The 24154-nt window shown below is 43.9% G+C and overlaps 1 protein-coding gene and 1 pseudogene across 1 annotated transcript; one reads left to right on the forward strand and one right to left on the reverse strand.

The window, feature by feature from the left end:
• Positions 1-407: 407 nt before the first annotated feature.
• LOC120019176 (V-type proton ATPase subunit D-like) lies at positions 408-10087 on the reverse strand. Its single transcript, XM_038962479.1, has 9 exons — positions 9848-10087; positions 7032-7149; positions 6221-6300; positions 6061-6128; positions 2587-2631; positions 2229-2332; positions 1940-2006; positions 1756-1834; positions 408-1198 (listed from the first exon to the last, which is right to left on the reverse strand). The coding sequence occupies exons 1-9, from the start codon at positions 9886-9888 to the stop codon at positions 1054-1056; spliced, it is 747 nt and encodes a 248-aa protein (XP_038818407.1). The 5' UTR covers positions 9889-10087; the 3' UTR covers positions 408-1053.
• A 65-nt stretch (positions 10088-10152) lies between these two features.
• On the forward strand, positions 10153-23278 carry LOC120019177 (annotated as a pseudogene).
• Positions 23279-24154: the final 876 nt, after the last annotated feature.

Genomic DNA, 24154 nt, shown 5'->3' on the forward strand with positions numbered 1-24154 from the left:
AACACGGGAATGTTGCCTTTAAATTTCAATCGCACTGAACTTCAGCGTTACAGATTAAATCAAGCTCCTAGTTAGTCTGACCACAGACACTAACAGGTTGAACAATTAGGAGCTGTAGCCTACTTCAACATATCAATTAATCTGACAAACCTTTTTCATTGGTACTTTATAAGCAGAACTCAAGAAGCCATCTTCAATAAAACTAATATTTCTCTTGAGCACTGCTTCATAATGTTGGACATTAGTTTCAGGTAAATGAATGCTTTTGGAATACACTTCAGAAATATTAATTGTGTATGCCGAGTTACCAAAACATGTAAGTAAGATCAGAATTGGGCTGCATGTGGAAATGCAGCCTGATGCACAAATTGTGGCTAAAACATCAAACTCATTTGAGAAAGTGACACTTGAGGAATATACAGAATCTTTATTTGGATGAAGTGCTCTGACACAGGAGGGGTTGCCCTCAGGGTGCAACAGCAGATGGTTACAGCGGGATCAGGTACCTACATGTTAGCCATCCTCCTGTAAAGGGTCAATGCCATAGAAATAGAATGTAATTCTGCTATGTTCAATATAACCCCACTCATATGGGGCCAACATGGAAGGGACTAGCCTCCACAAAGCAGACACTACACTTCGGGGGAAAAGAACGACCACGCTGTTATAACTGTACAGAATGACGGCATGCATTGACTTGAGTGTTCTGGTGAAACCGTAAACTTTACAGAGCCATCTATGTCCTCACCCAATCAGATGGAATGTTGAATACAGTTCACATATGTAAACCATGTTACTTTACTTAATCTATATATTATTCGCTGCTTTAAGTATTCAAAAGATAACTAATGTCAGATTTAACAACGTCGATGTGATTGCTGTTAGCAGCAAAGTTCTGACTTTAAAGTCTAAACCTCGTAGTTCAATACAGGGATACATCTGGGACATCTCCAATACTGAAAACAAAACATCACCGGTGTACACAAAAACATAACTTTTTTTTAGAACAAGACAATATGAATAAATAGGATGACTAATGGGAATGACGGCATGTCACTCAAACAGCAGGTCCTCGTCGGTTTCCTCCGTCAGCATGTTGGACGGCTCAGCGATGGGGCCCAGCTTGGCCAGACGGATGGCGATCTCCTTCTCAGTCCTCTCCCTCATCTGCTTCTTCTTCTCCTGGATCTTCTTCAGCCTGTGGAGGTGGACACGCCATAGAGATAGTTTGAAGATATAACCTGTTTTAGCATAGACATTGAGGGCTTCCACCATTTAAAGTAGTCAACTAGGTGGGGATCCTATTGGTTGGGAGAAATCAGTCAATGATCAGAGCATTGTCTTCTTTAAATAAATGGGCTATGGTTTGTAAATGGCTTTAAGCTACTGTATGTCACCTCCATCTAGCAGCCACAACATTTGGTGCAGGACTCCAGCACTGCAGGTGGCAGTAAATCACCAATATAGCTTGACACTTTTTCCCAAACAAAATAGGAAAATTGACCATTTTAAAATGAAAATAGGCAGCGCCATTGAGGCTGAGGTCACAGATACAAAGATGAGACCTCTTTCCATCTCTGGACACACCATAGAAACTGAATAAGAATACTTTCTATCTACGAGATACAGACGGTGATACTCTGGTAATATGGGGGTAGAGACAAGGATATGGAGTTGAGGGACACTTAAAAAAAAAAAAAAAAAAGGAGATGGACAGAGGTGAGGAGAGGGAGGTGGTCTGGAAATATAACTTACCTGTAGAACTCTTCTCGTTCCCTCTCATCCAGCTCTGTGATGATGTAGCTGAGGGTCCGCTCAATGCGGGGGATGATTACTGCAGACAGTTCAAATCACATTTTAATAATTTTGCTCTCTTCTGACAGCCATTATTGATATGTGTCGCAGGTTTTGTCATTGTGCGAAAGCAGGGCGGACTCACCATGCTCGATGGCATTCACACGGCGGTTGGTGATCTTGATGGCTTGATCCAGTGTGACGAAGGAAGTCTATCAATCAAACAGTGAGACCATGAGACTTTGTTGTTTAGTGAGACATACATTGCATGTTTTACCACAGTCTTGCAACAGACTTACTTCCTGGGATCATGGTCTTTAGGGCACGCACCAGAAAACGTGAACTTTTTGCAATGGGAAAACGAAAATAAGCTGTTCTTATTGGCCAAGGCCTGGAAAATCCCTTCCTGTTTCATTCTATTTTATTCCATCTACCTGTAAGGAGGCCAACTCCACTAGCAGCTCCACTGCTTTAGCATAGTTCCTCTTCAGCCTGGAGAGCTGCTCTCCTCCCCTGGCCAGACCAGTCAGCTCATAACCTAACAAGTAGAGGATGGAAGGAATACCGTGAGTAGTGACACAAACACCCACTACATGTTCAATAGCATGGCATAGACAAAGCTTCCTTTAAACCTGTTAAAAAAAGAAAATTTTCCCATAAATGCAACCATGCCAATATTTGAGATTATTTAATATGTTATAACAAAATTGCCATTTAGAAGGTTTATTCAAAAAGAGTCATGCGTTCATACTCTACCAACTGAGCAATACAGGACCAGATAAGACTACTTACTGTCCCCTCCTTCTTGGTAGAGCTCAAACACAGGTAGAGTGACACCTGTGATGTGAGGGAGAGGAGAATCACACAGGTCAGACATTTAGGAGAGACATGTTCTAAAAAAGTACAGAGAAGATCAGAAGAGCTAACCTGTGTGTATATGTACCTTTAAACAAAACTGGGATGCTTAACATTAAGATTTTTATTTTTATTTTTACAAAATGATTATTTTCTGTGTTATAGCCTAACTAGACGATAGGCTATAAAGGCCTGAGGAAAGGGGTGGGGGTGTGTGTCTTTTTGTCAATAACAGCTGGTGCGCAATGTCTAATATTCAAGAAGTTTTGAGGTATTGATTGCCTGAGGTAGAGTACCTTATGATAAGCTGTAGACCACACTACCTACCAAGAGAGTTCTCATATTATTCTTGGGCCGTCTATTTACCACCACAGACCGATGCTGGCACTAAGACCGCTCTCAACCAACTCCATAAGGCCATAAGCAAACAAGAAAATGCTCACCCAGAAGCGGCGCTCCTAGTAGCCGGGGACTTTAATGCAGGGAAACTTAAATCAGTTTTACTAATTTTTACTAGCATGTCACATGTGCAACCAGAGGGGGAAAAAAACTTTTACTTAACACACAGAGATGCATACAAAGCTCTCCCTTGCCCTCCAATTGGCAAATCTGACCATAATTCTATCCCCCTGATTCCTGCTTACAAGCAAAAACTAAAGCAGGAAGTACCAGTGACTCTCTCAATACATTAGTGGTCAGATGACACGGATGCTACGCTACAGGACTGTTTTGCTAGCACAGACTGAAATATGTTCCGGGATTCATCCAATGGCATTGAGGAGTACACCACCTCAGTCATCGGCTTCATCAATAAGAGCATCGACGATGTCGTCCCCACAGTGACCGTACGTACACATCCCAACCAGAAGCCATGGATTACAGGCAACATCTGCATCGGACGCCTATAAGAAATCCCGCTATGCCCTCAGACGAACTAACAAACAAGCAAAGCGTTAATACAGGATAAAGATTGAATCCTACTACACCGGCTCTGACGCTCGTCGGATGTGGCAGGGCTTAAACTATTAAGGATAACAAAGGGAAACCCAGACGCGAGCTGCCTAGTGATGCGAGCCTACCAGACGAGCAAAATGCCTTTTATGCTCGCTTTGAGGCAAGCAACACTGTAGTATGCACGAGAGCATCAGCTGTTCTGTGTGATAACGCTTTCGGTAGCCGATCTGAGCAAGACCTTTAAACAGGTCAAGATTCACAAAGCCGCGGGGCCAGACGGATTACCAGGACGTGTACTCAAAGCATGCACGGACCAACTGGCAAGTGTTTTCACTGACATTTTCAACCTCTCCCTGACCGAGTCTGTAATACCTATGTTTCAAGCAGACCACCATAGTCCCTGTGCCCAAGGAAGAGAGGGTAACCTGCCTAAATGATTACCACCCCGTAGCACTCACGCCTGTAGCCATGAAATGCTTTGAAAGGCTGGTCATGGCTCACATCAACAGCATCCTCCCGGATAACCTAGACCTACTCCAATTCGCATACCGCCCCAACAGATCCACAGATGATGCAATCTCAATTGCTCTCCACACTGCCCTTTCCCACCTGGACAAAAGGAACACCTATGTAAGAATGCTGTTCATTGACTACAGCTCAGCATTCAACACCATAGTGCCCATGAAGCTCATCACTAAGCTAAGGACCCTGGGACTAAACACCTCCTTCTGCAACTGGATCCTGGACTTCCTGACGGGCCGCTCCCAGGTGGTAAGGGTAGGCAACAACACGTCTGCCACGCTGATCCTCAACACTGGGTGTGTACTTAGTCCCCTCCTGTACTCCCTGTTCATCCACGACTCCAACACCATCATTGTTTTCTCCCCAATTTTGTGGTATCCAATTGGTAGTTTCAGTCTTGTCTCATCGCTGCAACTCCCGTACGGACTCGGGAGAGGTGAAGGTCGAGAGCCGTGCGTCCTCCGAAACACAACCCAACCAAGCCGCACTGCTTCTTGACACAATGCCCACTTAACCCGGAAGCCAGCCGCACCAATGTGTCGGAGGAAACACTGTGCACCTGGCGACCGTGTCAGCGTGCTCTGCGCCCGGCCAACCACAGGAGTCGCAAGTGCGCGATGGGACAAGGACATCCCTGCCGGCCAAACCCTCCCCTTACCCGGACGACGCTGGGCAAATTGTGCGCCGCCCCATGGGTCTCCCGGTCGCAGCCAGGAGGCCCTTACCATCATTAAGTTTGCTGACGACACAACAGTGGTAGGCCTGATCACCGACAACGATGAGACAGCCTATAGGGAGGAGGTCAGAGAACTGGCAGAACTGACAGGATAACAACCTCTCCCTCAATGTGATCAAGACAAAGGAGATGATTGTGGACTCCAGGAAAAGGAGGACCGAGCACGCCCCCATTCTCATCGACGGGGCTGTAGTGGAGCGGGTTGTTAGTTTCAAGTCCCCCCCATTTGTTTTGTACACTGCTGCTACTCGCTGTTTATAATCTATGCATAGTCACATACCCCCTACCTACATGTACAAATTACCTCTAACCTGTACCCCCGGTACCGGTACCCCCTGTATATAGCCTCGTTATTGTGTTACTTTTTATTTATTTTTTTACTTTAATTTATTTGGTAAATATTTTCTTAACTCTTCTTGAACTGCATTGTTGGTTAAGGGCTTTTAAGTCAGCATTTCACGGTAAGGTCTACACTTGTATTTCGGCGCATGTGACAAATAAAGTTTGATTTGACTGTGTGAGAAGTAAGTGTTGCGTTGGACTCATCTCAATATCCTAGCCTCTTCATTGATGATAGGCTCTGCCTTACTGAAGTTGTGAGATACAGCATTCCATTGCGAGATACAACTTTTGATTGCCGATAGATATGCCTAGTGTACGGTTACGACTGTCTGCCTGGTGGCTGTCCTGCTTATAATATGCCCCTCCCCTCTCTCTGTCTGTCCCTCACTAGATCGCTATGAAAGATGTGAGTGTTCTCGGAAGTACGGCAACCAATCAGTCTCCTCTGTTCCAAAAATACTGAATCTTAGGAGACGATTCCTAGTGGACACTCAGAAATGGTAGTCGACGTGCAAGGAGTCGAGGAATCAATTATTTTGGAGCCGACTCTCCACTACGTCACTGTCGTCAGCAGAGAAAGGCAAGCGACAGCAGCGAAGTCCTGCATGACAATACTTTGGGAAGTTAAATGAGAAAGAAATGCAAACTTTGATGTGGAACTGAGATCCAGTAAAGGTAGTACAGGTGCAACACTGAACCGTCTGACTTTGAAAGGGACGCTCTGTGAGACCCAAACCGTTGCTGGCAGCTGCGCTGAATTCACATGGAATTTTATGAACGAAAAATCGATAAAAATTGATGTTTATTATTATTTTTTGCCCATTTATAACATCCCTAGTGAGTCCAGAGCTGCTAACCTGCCACGTTGTCTTTCTTCGCCCGAACCTTCACCTTGGCCTTGTTAACATTCTGGATGACAGTGGTGCTGTGGGAACATTAGGAGAATGTTATGAGAGAACATTGACTAAACATTAGACAAACGTCTAAATAAAAAGCATCAAATGCACATCCTCTCACCTGAAGTCGCCAGCAGCGAATTTCGCCTCAGCTAAAGAGAAGGCCGCCTCCCTCATCACTTCGCCCATCAAGGTCTTTGTCTAGAGATAGCGAGAGGAAACGAGAAGGACTGAAGTCAATGTGTCAGGCCCTGATGACATTAGGATTTGTTATACAAAACAATAAACTTACTTACAGTATATTACTAAGAAACAGGGAATTAGACAATGTTTTAAAAACATAGAAATAGAACTACAAGAACAGATATTCCCATTTAAATCAATGGTTGGTGATGGGTAGGCCGGCAGCCATACTGAGTTTACCCTAGCCCTTAAATCATGACTCTCAGTTCCATTACACATAAGAGTCATTGGACACATAAGAGTCATTGGACGAAGAGTCATTGGACGTCTTCTCTCGGGAGAGCTTTGTTCTGAACATGAATCGCTTGCGGTTAAATTGATACACACCTTTTATAGGGTTAGGGTTCCACATTGCCATAACTCTATGTTACAGCACGTGTTTACAGAAGACAGAGGGACAACCTGTGCTAATTAGCTATATAGCATGCGCCGAACACCTGTGTGTAATGGAAGAAGCTCACAGAACGGGACCACATACTTTGAGAACTGATTCACGTTTAGATTGAGTATTGGGCTGTTTTGGCTGCCAGAACCAGCGTACCTCTGAAAATAGCTTTGGACCTTAAGGAGTAACAGCAGGCTCCTTAAGAGTACATCTTGGGCTAACGTGACACATTAGTGTACCATCAAATGTCCATGGTTTTCCCCAAATATTTTTGTTTCTATGGTTTTAACCCCCCTTGAATTACCTCAATGATCTTGCGGAGGATCTGACGGAAGCGCATGGAGAGAGCATCAGCCTTCTTCTTCAGTAGGTTCCTGCCGGTCTGGGCCCCCTTCAGACGGGCCTTCATGATGGTCTGAGCCCTTCACAGACAAGTCATCAGATGTCAGATAGAGGACTTCCATAATAAATGTGAACATTCAGATTTGAATCATAGTAAGTAGGCCTAAGTAGTTTGACGTGGCATAATCTGTGGAGAATATTTTTGGGGTAAGTACAGTAGTCCCATAGACTATATGTAAGGCACATAAAAAGCTCTGTGGTTTGGAAATTACGGCCAGTCATCACATGACAGGGAGACATGTCCTATTTTAGATGTTCATCTTAAAATGGCAAAGGATTAAAATCTGTCATTGCACCCATTTCATTAATTGAAAGCACTTTTACAAATGGGCTCTGCCTAACAACTAGCTAGAACAGGGATGGGAAACTGATGGGAGTGGGGGCCACAAACAAATCTGAACTCATCATGAGGGGCTGCAGTTGCTCGCAGGTCTGCGTACCCACGTGCATGCTCCCTTTAATTCGCCCCTCCTGGAGGACCTGAAGACTAAAACCATTCCTCAGGACTACCTGGTCTGATAAATCCTGGTAGTACCCAGTCGTGCTGCTGATACAGTTTCTGCTGTTTTGCCTGTGGCTTTTGCCTGTTTTGCCTGTTCACAGGACATGCTACCTTGCACAGGGCCTGCGGTATTCAACCCTCTTTTTCCCTCTACCGCACCTGCTGTCTCGTCTTCTGAATGCTCGGCTATGAACAGCCAACTGACATGTATTCCTGAGGTGCTGACCTGTTGCACCCTCTACAACCACTGGGATTATTATTATTTGACCCTGCTGGTCATCTATGAACATTTGAACATCTTGGCCATGTTCTGTTATAATCTCCACCCGGCACAGGCCACCCCCCAGAGCCGATTCCTCTCTAGGTTTCTTCCTAGGATCCTGCCTTTCTGGGGAGTTTTTCCTTACCACCATGCTTCTACATTGGCATTGCTTGCTGTTTGAGGTTTTAGGCTGGGTTTCTGTATAAGCCCTTTGTGACAACTGATGATGTAACAAAATGTGTAGAATTGCACGAAATTAACTCAAAAATTGCAGAGAATCTCCTGCAATTCTACACATTTTGCTATAGGGTGAATAGGAAAATGTGCTTTTTTACAGCTAATTAACTACAATTCTACACATTTTGCTATAGGGTGAATAGGAAAATGTGCTTTTTTACTGCTAATTAACTACAATTCTACACATTTTGCTATAGGGTGAATAGGAAAATGTGCTTTTTTACTGCTAATTAACTACAATTCTACACATTTTGCTATAGGGTGAATAGGAAAATGTGCTTTTTTACTGCTAATTAACTACAATTCTACACATTTTGCTATAGGGTGAATAGGAAAATGTGCTTTTTTACTGCTAATTAACTACAATTCTACACATTTTGCTATAGGGTGAATAGGAAAATGTGCTTTTTTACTGCTAATTAACTACAATTCTACACATTTTTCCACAGAGTGGAGATAAATGCTTGCAGTTTTTAATGATATCTGAGTGAGACTGACAAACAAAATCAAATGAAGGCCCCGTCGGCTGGTAATTCGACCATGATTACTACATTTTGATAGCTGGCGCTGGACTATTTTACTAATCAGAAAAATGTTAGCTGACATGAGCTAATTGCGTGATTGACATAAGAAAAAAAATGCTGATTCACAACCACATTTCAAAATTGCACCTTGTGTATTCTGCTATTCGAACTTACAACGGAGTTGAAAAAATATATACATGACCAAAAGTATGTGGACACCTGCTTGTAGAACAACGGGTGTAGAACATCTCATTCCAAAATCATGGGCATTAATATGGAGTTGGTCCCCCTTTGCTGCTATAACAGCCTCCACTCTTCTGGGAAGGCTTTCCACTAGATGTTGGAACATTGCTGCGGGGATTTGCTACAAGAACATTAGTGAGTTTGGGCAAGCTTTACAACACTCCAGCAGACACTTGGCATTGCGCATGGTGATCTTAGGCTTGTGTGCAGCTGCTCAGCCATGGAAACCTATTTCACAAAACTCAGAGGAACAGTTCTTGTGCTGACTGCTTCTTTTTATTTAACCTTTGTTTAACCAGACAAGTCAGTTAAGAACAAATTCTATTTAAAATGATGGCCTAGGAACAGTGGGTTAACAACAGACTTTTACCTTGCCAACTCGGGGATTCGAACTTGCAACCTTTCGGTTACTAGTCCAACGCTCTAACCACTAGGCTACCTGCCGGAATTCGGTAGTGAGTGTTGGAACCGAGGACAGACGACTTCGCGGCTGAGCCGTGGTTGCTTCTATTAGTTTCCACTTCACAATAACAGCACTTACAGCTGACCAGGGCAGAAATTTGACTTGTTGGAAAGGGCATCGTATGACAGTGCCACGTTGTAAGTGTGAGCTCTTCAGTAAGGCCATTCTACTGTCAACGTTTGTCTATGGAGATTGCATGGCTGTGTGCTCGATTGTATACACCTGTCAGCAACGGGTGGGGCTGAAATAGCCGAATCCACTAATTTGAAGGGGTGTCCACATACGTATGTGTATATATAGTGTTTTTTTAAATTGTTATTATTGTTCCGAGAGTCTTCGAAAGGGGGTTGGTAATCTCTGAGCTAGAAGGCGATGTAGATTCATATAAAATTGGGGAGCATAAAATCGCAAACCTAGCTAGATTGCTAGGATTATTTAGAAATGTCAAACATGCTAACTAGCTACTTAGCTAGCTAACGTTACTTACATTCTAGAGGGGAATACGTCTATCCTCTCTTTTCCTGACATCTTGTTCTTTGGCTGCAAACAGTCTTCTGTACTTCAATTCCGTCTGGATGACGAGACAGCTAACAGATATCTCTAATAATAAAGAAAAGCTATTGCACAATTTTTATTACACCTTGAGTATGACAGATTTGTAACCGATGTCGTGATCTTCACGATATTCTAGTGCGAAAATACATCAGCTGGTTAGAAGTCATGTGACTGTGTTGTTAACAGCTATTGCGCTTGCGCCTGTCAACCCAGGCGCTTTCTCTTCCGGGTCGAAAAATGAGCGCACAGATGAATTTGAAGTTGTAGCAATTGGGCCCAATTCGCTAGCTACGTATTTGGAAATAAAACAAATACAGGACATTACACCATATTGTTCCGTAACTATACGATACAGGTGAGACGTCTACTCCAGTCACCGCGAACAAAACAGCTGTTTGCCGGGGTTGTGAAGAGTTAATTTGCTAGTTAGGTGCATGTGCGCTAATGTAATCACGTTAAGCTGGGTTACTTTATGGCAATACAGTAAGAGGATATCTATCTGTCAACTCATTCTTGTCGGTGTAAAAATATGTGCTATGGCAATTGAGTGCAGTTAGAGATATCTGCTGTGAGAACATACAGGTGTGATCAATGTGGATTCGTTGACGTCTAGAGATTTGAAGAGTTGAAGGGGAGGAGTTTTTGGGACATGGAGGTATGATCAGGTAACGCTAGACTTAAATATCAGAACAAAATGTAATCTCTGTCATGGAACTATCCTTGTAGCGTACTAAACCACACGGTGAAGGAAGTGTGTTATAAACTTCACGAGTGGAGCAGAGACCCAGCTTTGTGGAATTTTTGCTCTTGACTACAGTGATTCGCCCAAAGTACATTTTATTTAACCTTTATTTTATCAGGGAGGCATGTTGAGACCAAGGTCTATTTTACAGATTACCTCTGAATTACAGAAAATATAAATATATTTAACAAAAATGTAAACATGTAAAGTGTTTAATGAGAGGAAATAAAATATCCCAGAAATGTTCCATGCCACGAAAAGCTTATTTCAAATGTTGTGCACAATTTGTTTTACATCCCTGTTAGTGAGCGTTTCTCATTTGCTAATATAATCCATCCACCTGACAGGTGTGGCATATCAAGAAGCTGATTAAACAGCATTATCATTACACAGGTGTATTTTGTTCTGGGGACCACTCTAAAATGTGCAGTTTTGTCACACAACCCAATGCCACAGATGTCAAGTTTTGAGGGAGTGTGCAATTGGACTGCAGGAATGTCCACCAGAGCTGTTGAATGTTAATTTCTATACCATAAGCCACCTCGTTTTAGATGTCAATGTCGTTTTAGAGAATTTGGCGGTACGTCCAACCGGCCTCACAACCACAGACCATGTGTAACCACTCCAGCCCTGGACTTCAACATCTGGCTTCTTCACCTGCAGGATGGTCTGAGACCAGCAACCCAGACAGCTGATGAAACTGGGTTTGCACAACCAAAGAATTTCTGCACAACTGCCAGAAACGTCTCATGGAAGCTCATTTGCGTGCTTGTCGTCCTCACCAGGGTCTCGACCTGACTGCAGTTCGGCGTCGTAACCGACATCATTGGGCAAATGCTCACAGGCACGCTGGAGAAGTATGCTCTTTACGGATGAATCCCAGTTTCAGCATGTATGGCATCGTTTGGGTGAGCGGTTTGCTGACATCAACGTTGTGAACATGCCCCATGATGATGGTATGGGCAGATAAAAACTCCGGACCACAAACACAATTGCATTTTATCAATGGCAATTTGAATGCACAGAGATACTGAGGTCCCATTGTTGTCATTCATCCGCCGCCATCACCATGTTTCAGCATGATGCATGGCCCAATGTCTGTACACAATTCCTGGAACTGAAAATGTCCCAGTTCTTCCATGGCCTGCATACTCAGACATGTCACCTATTGAGCATGTTTGGGATGTTCTGGATCAACGTGTACAACACCGCGTTCCAGTTCCCACCAATATCCAGCAACTTCGTACAGCCATTTTATTTTTTCATTTAACTAGGCAAGTCAGTTAAGAACAAATTTTTATTTACAATGACGGCCTACCGGGGAACAGTGTGCTAACTGCCTTGTTCAAGGGCAGAACAACAGATATTTTTAACTTGTCAGCTCGGGGATTCAATCCAGCAACCTTTCGGTTACTGGCCCAACGCTCTAACCACTAGGCTACCTGTGTGGGACTACATTCCCACAGTGCACAATCAACAGCCTGATCAACTCTATGCGAAGGAGATGTGTCACACTGCATGAGTCAAATGGTGGTCACACTGACTGGTTTTCTAAGCCACACCCCTACTTCTTTTGTTATCTGTGACCAACAGAAGCATATCTGTATTCCCAGTCATGTGAAATCCATAGATTAAGACCTAATTTATTTATTTAAATTGACTGATTTCTTCATATGAACTGTAACTCAGTAAAATCTTTAATTGTTGCATGTTGCGTTTTATAGTGTACTTCCAAGACTAAAGATCAGACTGACATTTTTACACTTTTACTGTAACCAATAATTATTGACAAAAGATCAATTATAATTAGTAAATAATAAGAATGTAGCTATTCCATGTATTATCCTATCTGATGTGACTGTCCAACCAAATGTACGTCCCATTGATCTTTTATTCAGTTGCTAGAGTTTCATCAAAGCCTGTTTAAAAACCCATTGTAAGTAAATGGAATAGCATATCTCAACATTTAAAATGTCTCTGGTTTCATTATATTTACCTCAATGCTACTGTTTCCCTCCCAGCGATGCTGAACCTTAGCTGTAGGTTCTACCAGCACCGGTTCCCTGAGGTGGAGGATGTGCTGATGGGGAACGTGTGCTCCATCGCCGAGATGGGCGCCTACGTCAGTCTTCTGGAGTACAACAACATTGAGGGCATGATCCTGCTGAGCGAGTTGCCACGCCAACGTATCCGTTCCATCAACAAGCTCATTAGGATCAGTCGCAATGAGTGTGTGGTGGTCATCCGAGTGGACAAAGAGAAGGGTGAGGCGGGGTTTGAGTGGGTCTGGTCGGTGAAAGAAAGATTGTGTGTGTACACATCTTGTTAATTTTGGTCAGTCAAAAACATCTCTGATATTTGTCAATGTCAACTCTCCGCAGGGTAGTCATCAAAGAGAAGAGTTTCGCCAGAGGAGGCTATCAAATGTGGAGACAAATTCACCAAATCTAAAACCATAAGTCAGGTTGACCGTCGGCACTCAGCCACGTGCCGGAGGATGCTGTAATGTACAAACTCTATCATTCTGTTCCAACAATGTCATAAACTCTCAGACGATTGTGTACCCTGTTCCCAGATCTGTTTGTGCAGTGTAGCCTACTGCTATGGTGGTTAGGATGTGTCGTGGAAATTCTAACCAGAAAGGAAGAGACTAGATTCTTCAAACAACAACTTTTTAATTATAAGATTTGCAAATCTGGAGCTGGTTAACAATCCACTCAACAACAGTGCAGAGTTAAGGGCCCTTCAAACAAGAGTTGGGTCTCAGCCTTTATAGGGAAATGCAACCTCTGTCTACGTGACAGTTTAGCAGGTGTGTGAGATCATGGTGGGATCATAGCGTGCAAACAAGTGATAATGCCAGTGTTGTTACTCCTTTCTGCTGATAAAATTGTTGTTGCTGCTCAAGCTAACTGTTCTCTTCATATCTCCACACAGATGTGCCCTTGGAAAGATACGGAAAAACAGGATGGACCAAAAACTGGTCACTCTGAGGCTCTTTGTCTTTGGCCGTGTGACCAAGTTACTCAGAAACAAGAGAGGAAAAACGCTGGCTTCTTCTAACATGAGAGAAACAGACAGTGGAAATGTACAGCTTTAAGGCTTATACAGCACATGTGTATAACAGAGTTTGTAATTTTGCCACGATAGATGACAATGACCAAAGGAGTTGGCAAGATGGAACAAACAGGGCCCCTATTCATAAAGTGTCTCAGAGTAGGAATCCTGATATAGGATCAGTTTTGCCTTTTAAATCATAATGAATGGACAGGGGGGGGAACCTGTTCCTAAATCGGCACTCCTACTCTGTCGCTTTATGAAATCGGGCCTAGATCTGGGACCAGGCTAACATGAGTATTCCCCTCTTGACCAGAAGGGATATGGAGTGTAAATATCTTAGGCGTGGCAGGTGTACAATCAATCAATCAATCAAGTTTATTTTATATAGCCCTTCGTACATCAGCTAATATCTCGAAGTGCTGTACAGAAACCCAGCCTAAAACCCCAAACAGCTAGTAATGCAGGTGTAGAAGCACGGTGGCTAGGAAAAACTCCCTAGAAAGGCCAAAACCTAGGAAGAAACCTAGAGAGGAACCAGGCTATGAGGGGTGGCCAGTCCTCTTCTGGCTGTGCCGGGTGGAGATTATAACAGAACTATGCCAAGATGTTCGAAAATGTTCATAAGTGACAAGCATGGTCAAATAATAATCATGAATAATTTTCAGTTGGCTTTTCATAGCCGATCATTAAGAGTTGAAAAACAACAGGTCTGGGACAGGTGGCGGTTCCATAACCGCAGGCAGAACAGTTGAAACTGGAATAGCAGCAAGGCCAGGCGGACTGGGGACAGCAAGGAGTCACCACGCCCGGTAGTCCCGACGTATGGTCCTAGGGCTCAGGTCCTCCGAGAGAAAGAAAGAGAGAAGGAGAAAATTAGAGAGAGCCAAGATTTTCAAAATGTTCATAAATGACAAGCATGGTCAAATAATAATCAGGAATAAATCTGTTGGCTTTTCATAGCCGATCATTAAGAGTTGAAAACAGCAGGTCTGGGACAGGTAGGGATTCCGGAACCGCAGGCAGAACAGTTGAAACTGGAATAGCAGCAAGGCCAGGCGGACTGGGGACAGCAAGGAGTCATCATGCCCGGTAGTCCTGACGTATGGTCCTAGGGCTCAGGTTCTCAGAGAGAGAGAAAGAAAGAGAGAACGAGAGAATTAGAGAGAGCATACTTAAATTCACACAGGACACTGGATAAGACAGGAGAAGTACTCCAGGTATAACCAACTGACCCTAGCCCCCCGACACATAAACTACTGCAGCATAAATACTGGAGGCTGAGACAGGAGCAGTCAGGAGACACTGTGGCCCCATCCGAAGATACCCCTGGACAGGGCCAAACAGGAAGGATATAACCCCACCCACTTTGCCAAAGCACAGCCCCCGCACCACGAGAGGGATATCTTCAACCACCAACTTACAATCCTGAGACAAGGCCGAGTATAGCCCACAAAGATCTCCACCACAGCACAAACCAAGGGGGGGCGCCAACCCAGACAGGAAGATCACGTCAGTAACTCAACCCACTCAAGTGACGCACCCCTCCTAGGGACGGCATGAAAGAGCACCAGTAAGCCAGTGACTCAGCCCCTGTAATAGGGTTAGAGGCAGAGAATCCCAGTGGAGAGAGGGGAACCGGCCAGGCAGAGACAGCAAGGGCGGTTCGTTGCTCCAGAGCCTTTCCGTTCACCTTCACACTCCTGGGCCAGACTACACTCAATCATATGACCTACTGAAGAGATAAGTCTTCAGTAAAGACTTAAAGGTTGAGACCGAGTCTGCGTCTCTCACATGGGTAGGCAGACTGTTCCATAAAAATGGAGATCTATAGGAGAAAGCCCTGCCTCCCGCTGTTTGCTTAGAAATTCTAGGGACAATTAGGAGGCCTGCGTCTTGTGACCGTAGCGTACGTATTGGTATGTACGGCAGGACCAACTCGGAAAGATAGGTAGGAGCAAGCCCATGTAACGCTTTATAGGTTAACAGTAAAACCTTGAAATCAGCCCTTGCCTTAACAGGAAGCCAGTGTAGGGAAGCTAGCACTGGAGTAATATGATCAAATTTCTTGGTTCTAGTCAGGATTCTAGCAGCCGTATTTAGCACTAACTGAAGTTTATTTAGTGCTTTATCCGGGTAGCCGGAAAGTAGAGCATTGCAGTAGTCTAACCTAGAAGTAACAAATGCATGGATTAATTTTTCTGCATCATTTTTGGACAGAAAATTTCTGATTTTTGCAATGTTACGTAGATGGAAAAAAGCTGTCCTTGAAACAGTCTTGATATGTTCGTCAAAAGAGAGATCAGGGTCAAGAGTAACGCCGAGGTCCTTCAGTTTTATTTGAGACGACTTTACAACCATCAAGATGAATTGTCAGATTTAACAGAAGATCTCTTTGTTTCTTGGGACCTAGAACAAGCATCTCTGTTTTGTCCGAGTTTAAAAGTAGAAAATTTTCAGCCATCCACTTCCTTATGTCTGAAACACAGGCTTCTAGCGAGGGCAATTTTGGGGCTTCACCATGTTTCATTGAAATGTACAGCTGTGTGTCATCCGCATAGCAGTGAAAGTTAACATTATGTTTTCGAATAACATCCCCAAGAGGTAAAATATATAGTGAAAACAATAGTGGTCCTAAAACGGAACCTTGAGGAACACCGAAATGTACAGTTGATTTGTCAGAGGACAAACCATTCACAGAGACAAACTGATATCTTTCCGACAGGTAAGATCTAAACCAGGCCAGAACTTGTCCGTGTAGACCAATTTGGGTTTCCAGTCTCTCCAAAAGAATGTGGTGATCGATGGTGTCAAAGGCAGCACTAAGGTCTAGTAGCACGAGGACAGATGCAGAGCCTCGGTCTGACGCCATTAAAAGGTCATTTACCACCTTCACAAGTGCAGTCTCAGTGCTATGATGGGGTCTAAAACCAGACTGAAGCATTTCGTATACATTGTTTGTCTTCAGAAAGGCAGTGAGTTGCTGCGCAACAGCTTTTTCTAAAATTTTTGAGAGGAATGGAAGATTCGATATAGGCCGATAGTTTTTTATATTTTCCGGGTCAAGGTTTGGCTTTTTCAAGAGAGGCTTTATCACTGCCACTTTTAGTGAGTTTGGTACACATCCGGTGGATAGAGAGCTGTTTATTATGTTCAACATAGGAGGGCCAAGCACAGGAAGCAGCTCTTTCAGTAGTTTAGTAGGAATAGGATCCAGTATGCAGCTTGAAGGTTTAGAGGCCATGATCATTTTCATCATTGTGTCAAGAGATATAGTACTAAAACACTTAAGTGTCTCTCCCGATCCCAGGCCCTGGCAGAGCTGTGCAGATCCAGGACAGCTAAGCCCTGGAGGAATACGCAGATTCAAAGAGGAGTCCGTAATTTGCTTTCTAATGGTCATGATCTTTTCCTCAAAGAAGTTCATGAATTTATTACTGCTGAAGTGAAAGCCATCCTCTCTTGGGGAATGCTGCTTTTTAGTTAGCTTTGCAACAGTATCAAAAAGAAATTTTGGATTGTTCTTATTTTCCTCGATTAAGTTGGAAAAGTAGGATGATCGAGCAGCAGTGAGGGCTCTTCGGTACTGCACGGTACTGTCTTTCCAAGCTAGTCGGAAGACTTCCAGTTTGGTGTGGCGCCATTTCCGTTCCAATTTCCTGGAAGCTTGCTTCAAAGCTCGGGTATTTTCTGTATACCAGGGAGCTAGTTTCTTATGACAAATGTTTTTCGTTTTTAGGGGTGCAACTGCATCTAGGGTATTGCGCAAGGTTAAATTGAGTTCCTCAGTTAAGTGGTTAACTGATTTTTGTCCTCTGACGTCCTTGGGTAGGCAGAAGGAGTCTGGAAGGGCATCAAGGAATTTTTGTGTTGTCTGAGAATTTATAGCATGACTTTTGATGCTCCTTGGTTGGGGTCTGAGCAGATTATTTGTTGCGATTGCAAACGTAATAAAATGGTGGTCCGATAGTCCAGGATTATGTGGAAAAACATTAAGATCTACAACATTTATTCCATGGGACAAAACTAGGTCCAGAGTATGACTGTGGCAGTGAGTAGGTCCAGAGACATGTTGGACAAAACCCACTGAGTCGATGATGGCTCCGAAAGACTTTTGGAGTGGGTCTATGGACTTCTCCATATGAATATTAAAATCACCAAAATTAGAATATGATCTGCTATGACTACAAGGTCTGATAGGAATTCAGGGAACTCAGAGAGGAACGCTGTATATGGCCCAGGAGGCCTGTAAACAGTAGCTATAAAAAGTGATTGAGTAGGCTGCATAGATTTCATGACTAGAAGCTCAAAAGACGAAAATGTCATTTTTTTTTTTGTAAGTTGAAATTTGCTATCGTAAATGTTAGCAACACCTCCGCCTTTGCGGGATGCACGGGGGATATGGTCACTAGTGTAACCAGGAGGTGAGGCCTCATTTAACACAGTAAATTCATCAGGCTTAAGCCATGTTTCAGTCAGGCCAATCACATCAAGATTATGATCAGTGATTAGTTCATTGACTATGACTGCCTTTGAAGTGAGGGATCTAACATTAAGTAACCCTATTTTGAGATGTGAGGTATCACGATCTCTTTCAATAATGGCAGGAATGGAGGAGGTCTTTATCCTAATAAGATTGCTAAGGCGAACACCGCCATGTTTAGTTTTGCCCAACCTAGGTCGAGGCACAGACACAGTCTCAATGGGTATGGCTGAGCTGACTACACTGACTGTGCTATTGGCAGACTCCACTAAGCTGGCAGGTTGACTAACAGCCTGCTGCCTGGCCTGCACCCTATTTCATTGTGGAGCTAGAGGAGTTAGAGCCCTATCTATGTTGGTAGATAAGATGAGAGCACCCCTCCAGCTAGGATGGAGTCCGTCACTCCTCAGCACGCCAGGCTTGGTCCTGTTTGTTGGTGAGTCCCAGAAAGAGGGCCAATTATCTACAAATTCTATCTTTTGGGAGGGGCAGAAAACAGTTTTCAACCAGCGATTGAGTGCTGAGACTCTGCTGTAGAGCTCGTCACTCCCCCTAACTGGGAGGGGGCCAGAGACAATTACTCGATGCCGACATCTTTCTAGCTGATTTACACGCTGAAGCTATGTTGCACTTGGTGACCTCTGACTGTTTCATCCTAACATCGTTGGTGCCGACGTGGATAACAATATCTCTATACTCGCCAGATTTAGCTTTAGCCAGCACCATCTTTAGATTAGCCTTAACGTCGGTAGCCCTGCCCCCTGGTAAACAGTGTATGATCGCTGGGTGATTCGTTTTAAGTCTAATACTGCGGGTAATGGAGTAGCCATGACTAGGGTTTTCAATTTGTCAGAGCTAATGGTTGGAGCCTTCGGCGTCTCAGACCCCGTAGCGGGAGGAGTAGAGACAAGAGAAGACTCAGCCTCAGACTCCGACTCGCTACATAATGGGGAGAACCGGTTGAAAGTTTCTGTCGGCTGAATGAGCGACACCGGTTGAGCATTCCAACAGCATTTCCCTCCAGAAGCCATGAGAAAGTTGTCCGGCTGCGGGGACTGTGCGGGGGGGTTTATACTAACGTTACTATCTGTACTTACTGGTGGCACAGACGCTGTTTCTTCCTTTCCTACACTGAAATTACCCTTGCCTAACGATTGCGTCTGAAGCTGGGTTTGTAGCACAGCTATCCTCGCCGTAAGGCGATCGTTCTCCTGTATATTATGAGTACAGCGACTGCAATTAGAAGACATCATGTTAATGTTACTACTTAGCTTCGGCTGTTGAAGGTGCTGATGAACCATGTCCAGATAAAGCGTCCGGAGTGAAAAAGTTAAATGAGGGAAAAAAGTTGCGATGGAAAAACTAAAAATATAAACGGTAATTAAAAAGAAAAAAAAACAAAACGTAAAGTTGTCAGCTAGCAAAGTAAAGTTGGCAGCAAAACGCACAGCAACAAAACGCACATCTCAACATCAGCTGTTCAGTGTACAGTATTCTTCGTCACGTGGCTGAGGTGCTGGAGTACACTAAAGACCTGCAGCTGGAGAGTGTTCACATGCACGGCCTGGGTGTTTGATGAGAAGCACAAGCGTCCGGGATTCGGTGCTTACGACGTCTTCAAACAGGCTGTATTGTATCGTGACTCTTCCTATAACCTTTTCACATGACTGAGCCAAACTGTACTAGGCTGGCCTGGTTACACATCCACCATAGTAACTGGAACCGGGCTGGAAAGGACAATGTGAAAAGAGAATATGGGAGCCAGCAGAATGTGTTTCTGGATCTGCCCTAGAGTGGGAATCAGACAATGAGACTAAGATCTGTCATTCTTAGGGTGCGTTCATAAATTCCCAGAGACCCTGCCGTTCTGGATGGGCTGGACCTGACAGAGGAGGAGAGGGCCGTGCTCATCGACAACATTAACAGGCGACTCACTCCACAGGCGGTCAAAATCAGAGCAGGTCCGAGACCACCACACAATCAACATTAAGATACACTACACACACGTTACAGAGGATCAGAGGGGGAAGGAGGCATGTACATGGCATGGATGCTGTTTTTCAGTAAAGAAGGAGGCCTGTACATGGCATGGATCCAGTTTTTAAGTAATGGAAGGAGGCCTGTACATGGCATGGATACTGTTTTCAGTAAAGGAGGAGGCCTGTACATGGCATGGATACTGTTTTAAGTAAAGGAGGAGGCCTGTACATGGCATGGATCCAGTTTTTAAGTAATGGAGGAGGCCTGTACATGGCATGGATACTGTTTTCAGTAAAGGAGGAGGCCTGTACATGGCATGGATACTGTTTTAAGTAAAGGAGGAGGCCTGTACATGGCATGGATCCAGTTTTCAGTAAAGAAGGAGGCCTGTACATGGCATGGATCCAGTTTTCAGTAAAGAAGGAGGCCTGTACATGGCATGGATCCAGTTTTCAGTAAAGGAGGAGGCCTGTACATGGCATGGATCCAGTTTTCAGTAAAGGAGGAGGCCTGTACATGGCATGGATCCAGTTTTCAGTAAAGAAGGAGGCCTGTACATGGCATGGATACTGTTTTAAGTAAAGGAGGAGGCCTGTACATGGCATGGATCCTGTTTTTCAGTAAAGAAGGAGGCCTGTACATGGCATGGATACTGTTTTCAGTAAAGAAGGAGGCCTGTACATGGCATGGATACTGTTTTTAAGTAAAGGAGGAGGCCTGTACATGGCATGGATACTGTTTTCAGTAAAGGAGGAGGCCTGTACATGGCATGGATACTGTTTTAAGTAAAGGAGGAGGCCTGTACATGGCATGGATCCAGTTTTTCAGTAAAGAAGGAGGCATGTACATGGCATGGATCCTGTTTTTCAGTAATGGAGGAGGCCTGTACATGGCATGGATCCAGTTTTTCAGTAAAGGAGGAGGCCTGTACATGGCATGGATCCAGTTTTTCAGTAAAGAAGGAGGCCTGTACATGGCATGGATCCAGTTTTTCAGTAAAGGAGGAGGCCTGTACATGGCATGGATCCAGTTTTTCAGTAAAGGAGGAGGCCTGTACATGACATGGATCCTGTTTTAAGTAAAGGAGGAGGCCTGTACATGGCATGGATCCTGTTTTTCAGTAAAGAAGGAGGCCTGTACATGGCATGGATCCTGTTTTAAGTAAAGGAGGAGGCCTGTACATGGCATGGATCCTGTTTTTCAGTAAAGAAGGAGGCCTGTACATGGCATGGATACTGTTTTAAGTAAAGGAGGAGGCCTGTACATGGCATGGATCCTGTTTTAAGTAAAGGAGGAGGCCTGTACATGGCATGGATCCTGTTTTTAAGTAAAGGAGGAGGCCTGTACATGACATGGATCCAGTTTTTCAGTAAAGGAGGAGGCCTGTACATGGCATGGATCCAGTTTTTCAGTAAAGGAGGAGGCCTGTACATGGCATGGATCCTGTTTTTCAGTAAAGGAGGCCTGTACATTGCAGAGATAATAAAGTGAACTATATAAAAATATTCCAAGGTAAAAGCAGATAAGCATATTAAGGTTGCAGCAGGACTCATACTGCAACGTGTTTCAACCCAACAGGTCTGCCTCAGGCAGTGCTCATTCCCTACCTTAGGAAGCCTTGTTGGGTTCGTATTTCCACATTTGATGTTTAAAATAACATTTTACTACACCAATATGGAAATTGATTTTAACTCCAGAGTGGCATGTTGAACTCGTTTGAAGTGTTGAACTGGAAACATGGTGGCTTGGCACCGTAGTTTTTTTAACAATACATTTGTACCATCTTCCTAGCAGACATTGAGGTGGCATGCTACGGGTATGAGGGCATCGACGCAGTAAAAGACGCCCTGAGGGTGGGGCTTAGCTGCTCGACAGAAGCCATGCCAATCAAGGTAGGTTGCATCAAGGAGCTCTCGTACCCTATCAAGCATGTGCCCGTGTCAACCCCATAGAAGTATAATCTATTTCATGTCATTCTTTCTGTGGTCGACCCCAACTTTCTTGACGGTGTTCAATGACCGCTCGAGTGCTTCCTCCTCCTAGATGAATGTGATAGCGCCGCCACGCTACGTGATGACCACGACCACTCTGGAGCGCACTGAGGGCCTGTCGGTTCTCTACCAGGCCATGGCGGCCATCAAAGAGAGGGTCGAGGAGAAGAGGTGCGTCTTTAACATTAAGATGGAGGTGAGACAGAGGATACCGTTACAGTAGATAGTTGGCTGGGAAAACGATGGAAAGATGGGTGATCAGTAGTGTGAGGGAATGCCAAAGTACTATGTGGAAGGTGGTTTCTCTCTCTGAGGCCACTTCTCATGAAGTGAATGTGTCATGTCCAACTATGTAAATAAAACACACTTGACTTTTGTACCGTCTTACTAGCACTGATTTTACAGTTAGCGGCTTAAGGTTTTACTTACAATTATATGTTTGTTTTTACCCACCTTAGTTGAATGCACTGATTATAAGAGGCTCTGGAGAAGAGCATCTGCTAAATGTGTAAATGTGGTGACGGACATGGACGAGACAGCTGAAAAGGCTAGAGCGGGAGAACGCAGAGGTGGATGGAGACGACGAGGATGGAGAGATGGAGGCTAAAGCAGAGGACTAGTCCGTCAGCCCTGAGAGAAGGGATGTTGGGAAGACAATAGAGAGGATAGGCAGATCTGGCCATAGTCACATTGTCCAACAGATGTGTAACTCTCATATTCCAAAAACAGGGGTATTCAATTGCAAATGTCCCTGTCAATTAAGAGAGGTTTCTCAGAAAATGTTAACATGTATCACTATCCACTCAGGTCTAGAAATAGACAGAATGAAATGTTAAGGCAAACTATACTAGTAAGTAACCATTGTACAGTACCAACACCTATTTGGATCAATTATACCCATATATGCAGAAAACTGTCTACAAGCATTGGCCTTTTACTTTCTTCTTGCCCCAGTGTCTTCAGTATCCATGGTGATTGGCCTCTTGCTGGTCACAGGAAGTGATGCGTGTAGAAGGAAGAGGTATAATAGGCTGTTGTGTGTCTGGTTTGTGGGACTTGTGCTCTTCCAGTACTATGTATTTTGACATCAATAAAGTTCTGATCAATGACTTTGTTGGCAGCTATGTGGAGTTTGGCATCGATTGCTAGCCTGGGTACCAGTCTGTTTAGCTAACATTTACCCTTTGTATTCCCTGTCATATACCAAATGTTTAGCTTGGCAAGGAGCGGAATGATAACCAAAAAGACTGGTACCCAGACTAATCCAGATTGTGTAGAATAGGGAATCACATTCACATTATATTGCATCAAATTTAACAAGCCCCCTAGTTTAAAGTGCTTGTACCATGTCTCCATGGCACACAGTGGTTCTTTATACTACACTGCCAAAGCTGGTCAAATAAATTCAGTCTTCCTTACTGTTAGGTTCTAATTTTCAGAGTAAAAACTTTGGACACTATGAAAGATTTTCTTCCCAGAGGATCAATACAGCTGCATTAGACAAAACATGTTTCCACCACCACAAATGTGTGTGTGTGTATATATATATATATATATATATATACATATATATATATATATATATATATACATACACACACACACCAATCCTTACATATTTTATGGTTTGACAGGAAGACGAAGTAATAAACCATTCCTTCTCCCTTATGGTGATCTGACCTCGAGCCCCTTGATGTCTAATTCAAAGCTCTCCACCCGTATCACCTATAGTATTCCTGTGACTGCCTCCTGTCCACCCAGCACATTCCAAAGCCATCTGTCTCCTACAGATAACCAGTCTCTATCACTCCTCAGATACTATAGTATTACTGATGTAACAAACATTCTCTATCACTCAGATACATCATGTCTCTAGGATAGCAATGTTCCAAGTTTAACCCAGAATCCAACATTAACTATTGGTTTATGCACTGGGCCAGATCAAGACCTGATGACATCTTGACTATTGACAAAACCAAGTACACA

Source organism: Salvelinus namaycush, chromosome 24 (assembly GCF_016432855.1).
Source record: "Salvelinus namaycush isolate Seneca chromosome 24, SaNama_1.0, whole genome shotgun sequence".
Lineage (NCBI taxonomy): Eukaryota > Metazoa > Chordata > Actinopteri > Salmoniformes > Salmonidae > Salvelinus > Salvelinus namaycush.

Coding starts and splice junctions, on each gene's coding strand:
- LOC120019176 (XM_038962479.1), bottom strand. CDS start 9,888: ATGTCAGGAAAAGAGAGGATAGACGTATTCCCCTCTAGAAT. Junction 6,301..7,031: donor TCCTCCGCAAGATCATTGAG/GTAATTCAAGGG, acceptor CGCTATCTCTAG/ACAAAGACCTTGATGGGCGA. Junction 2,632..6,060: donor GAAGAAAGACAACGTGGCAG/GTTAGCAGCTCT, acceptor CTCACATCACAG/GTGTCACTCTACCTGTGTTT.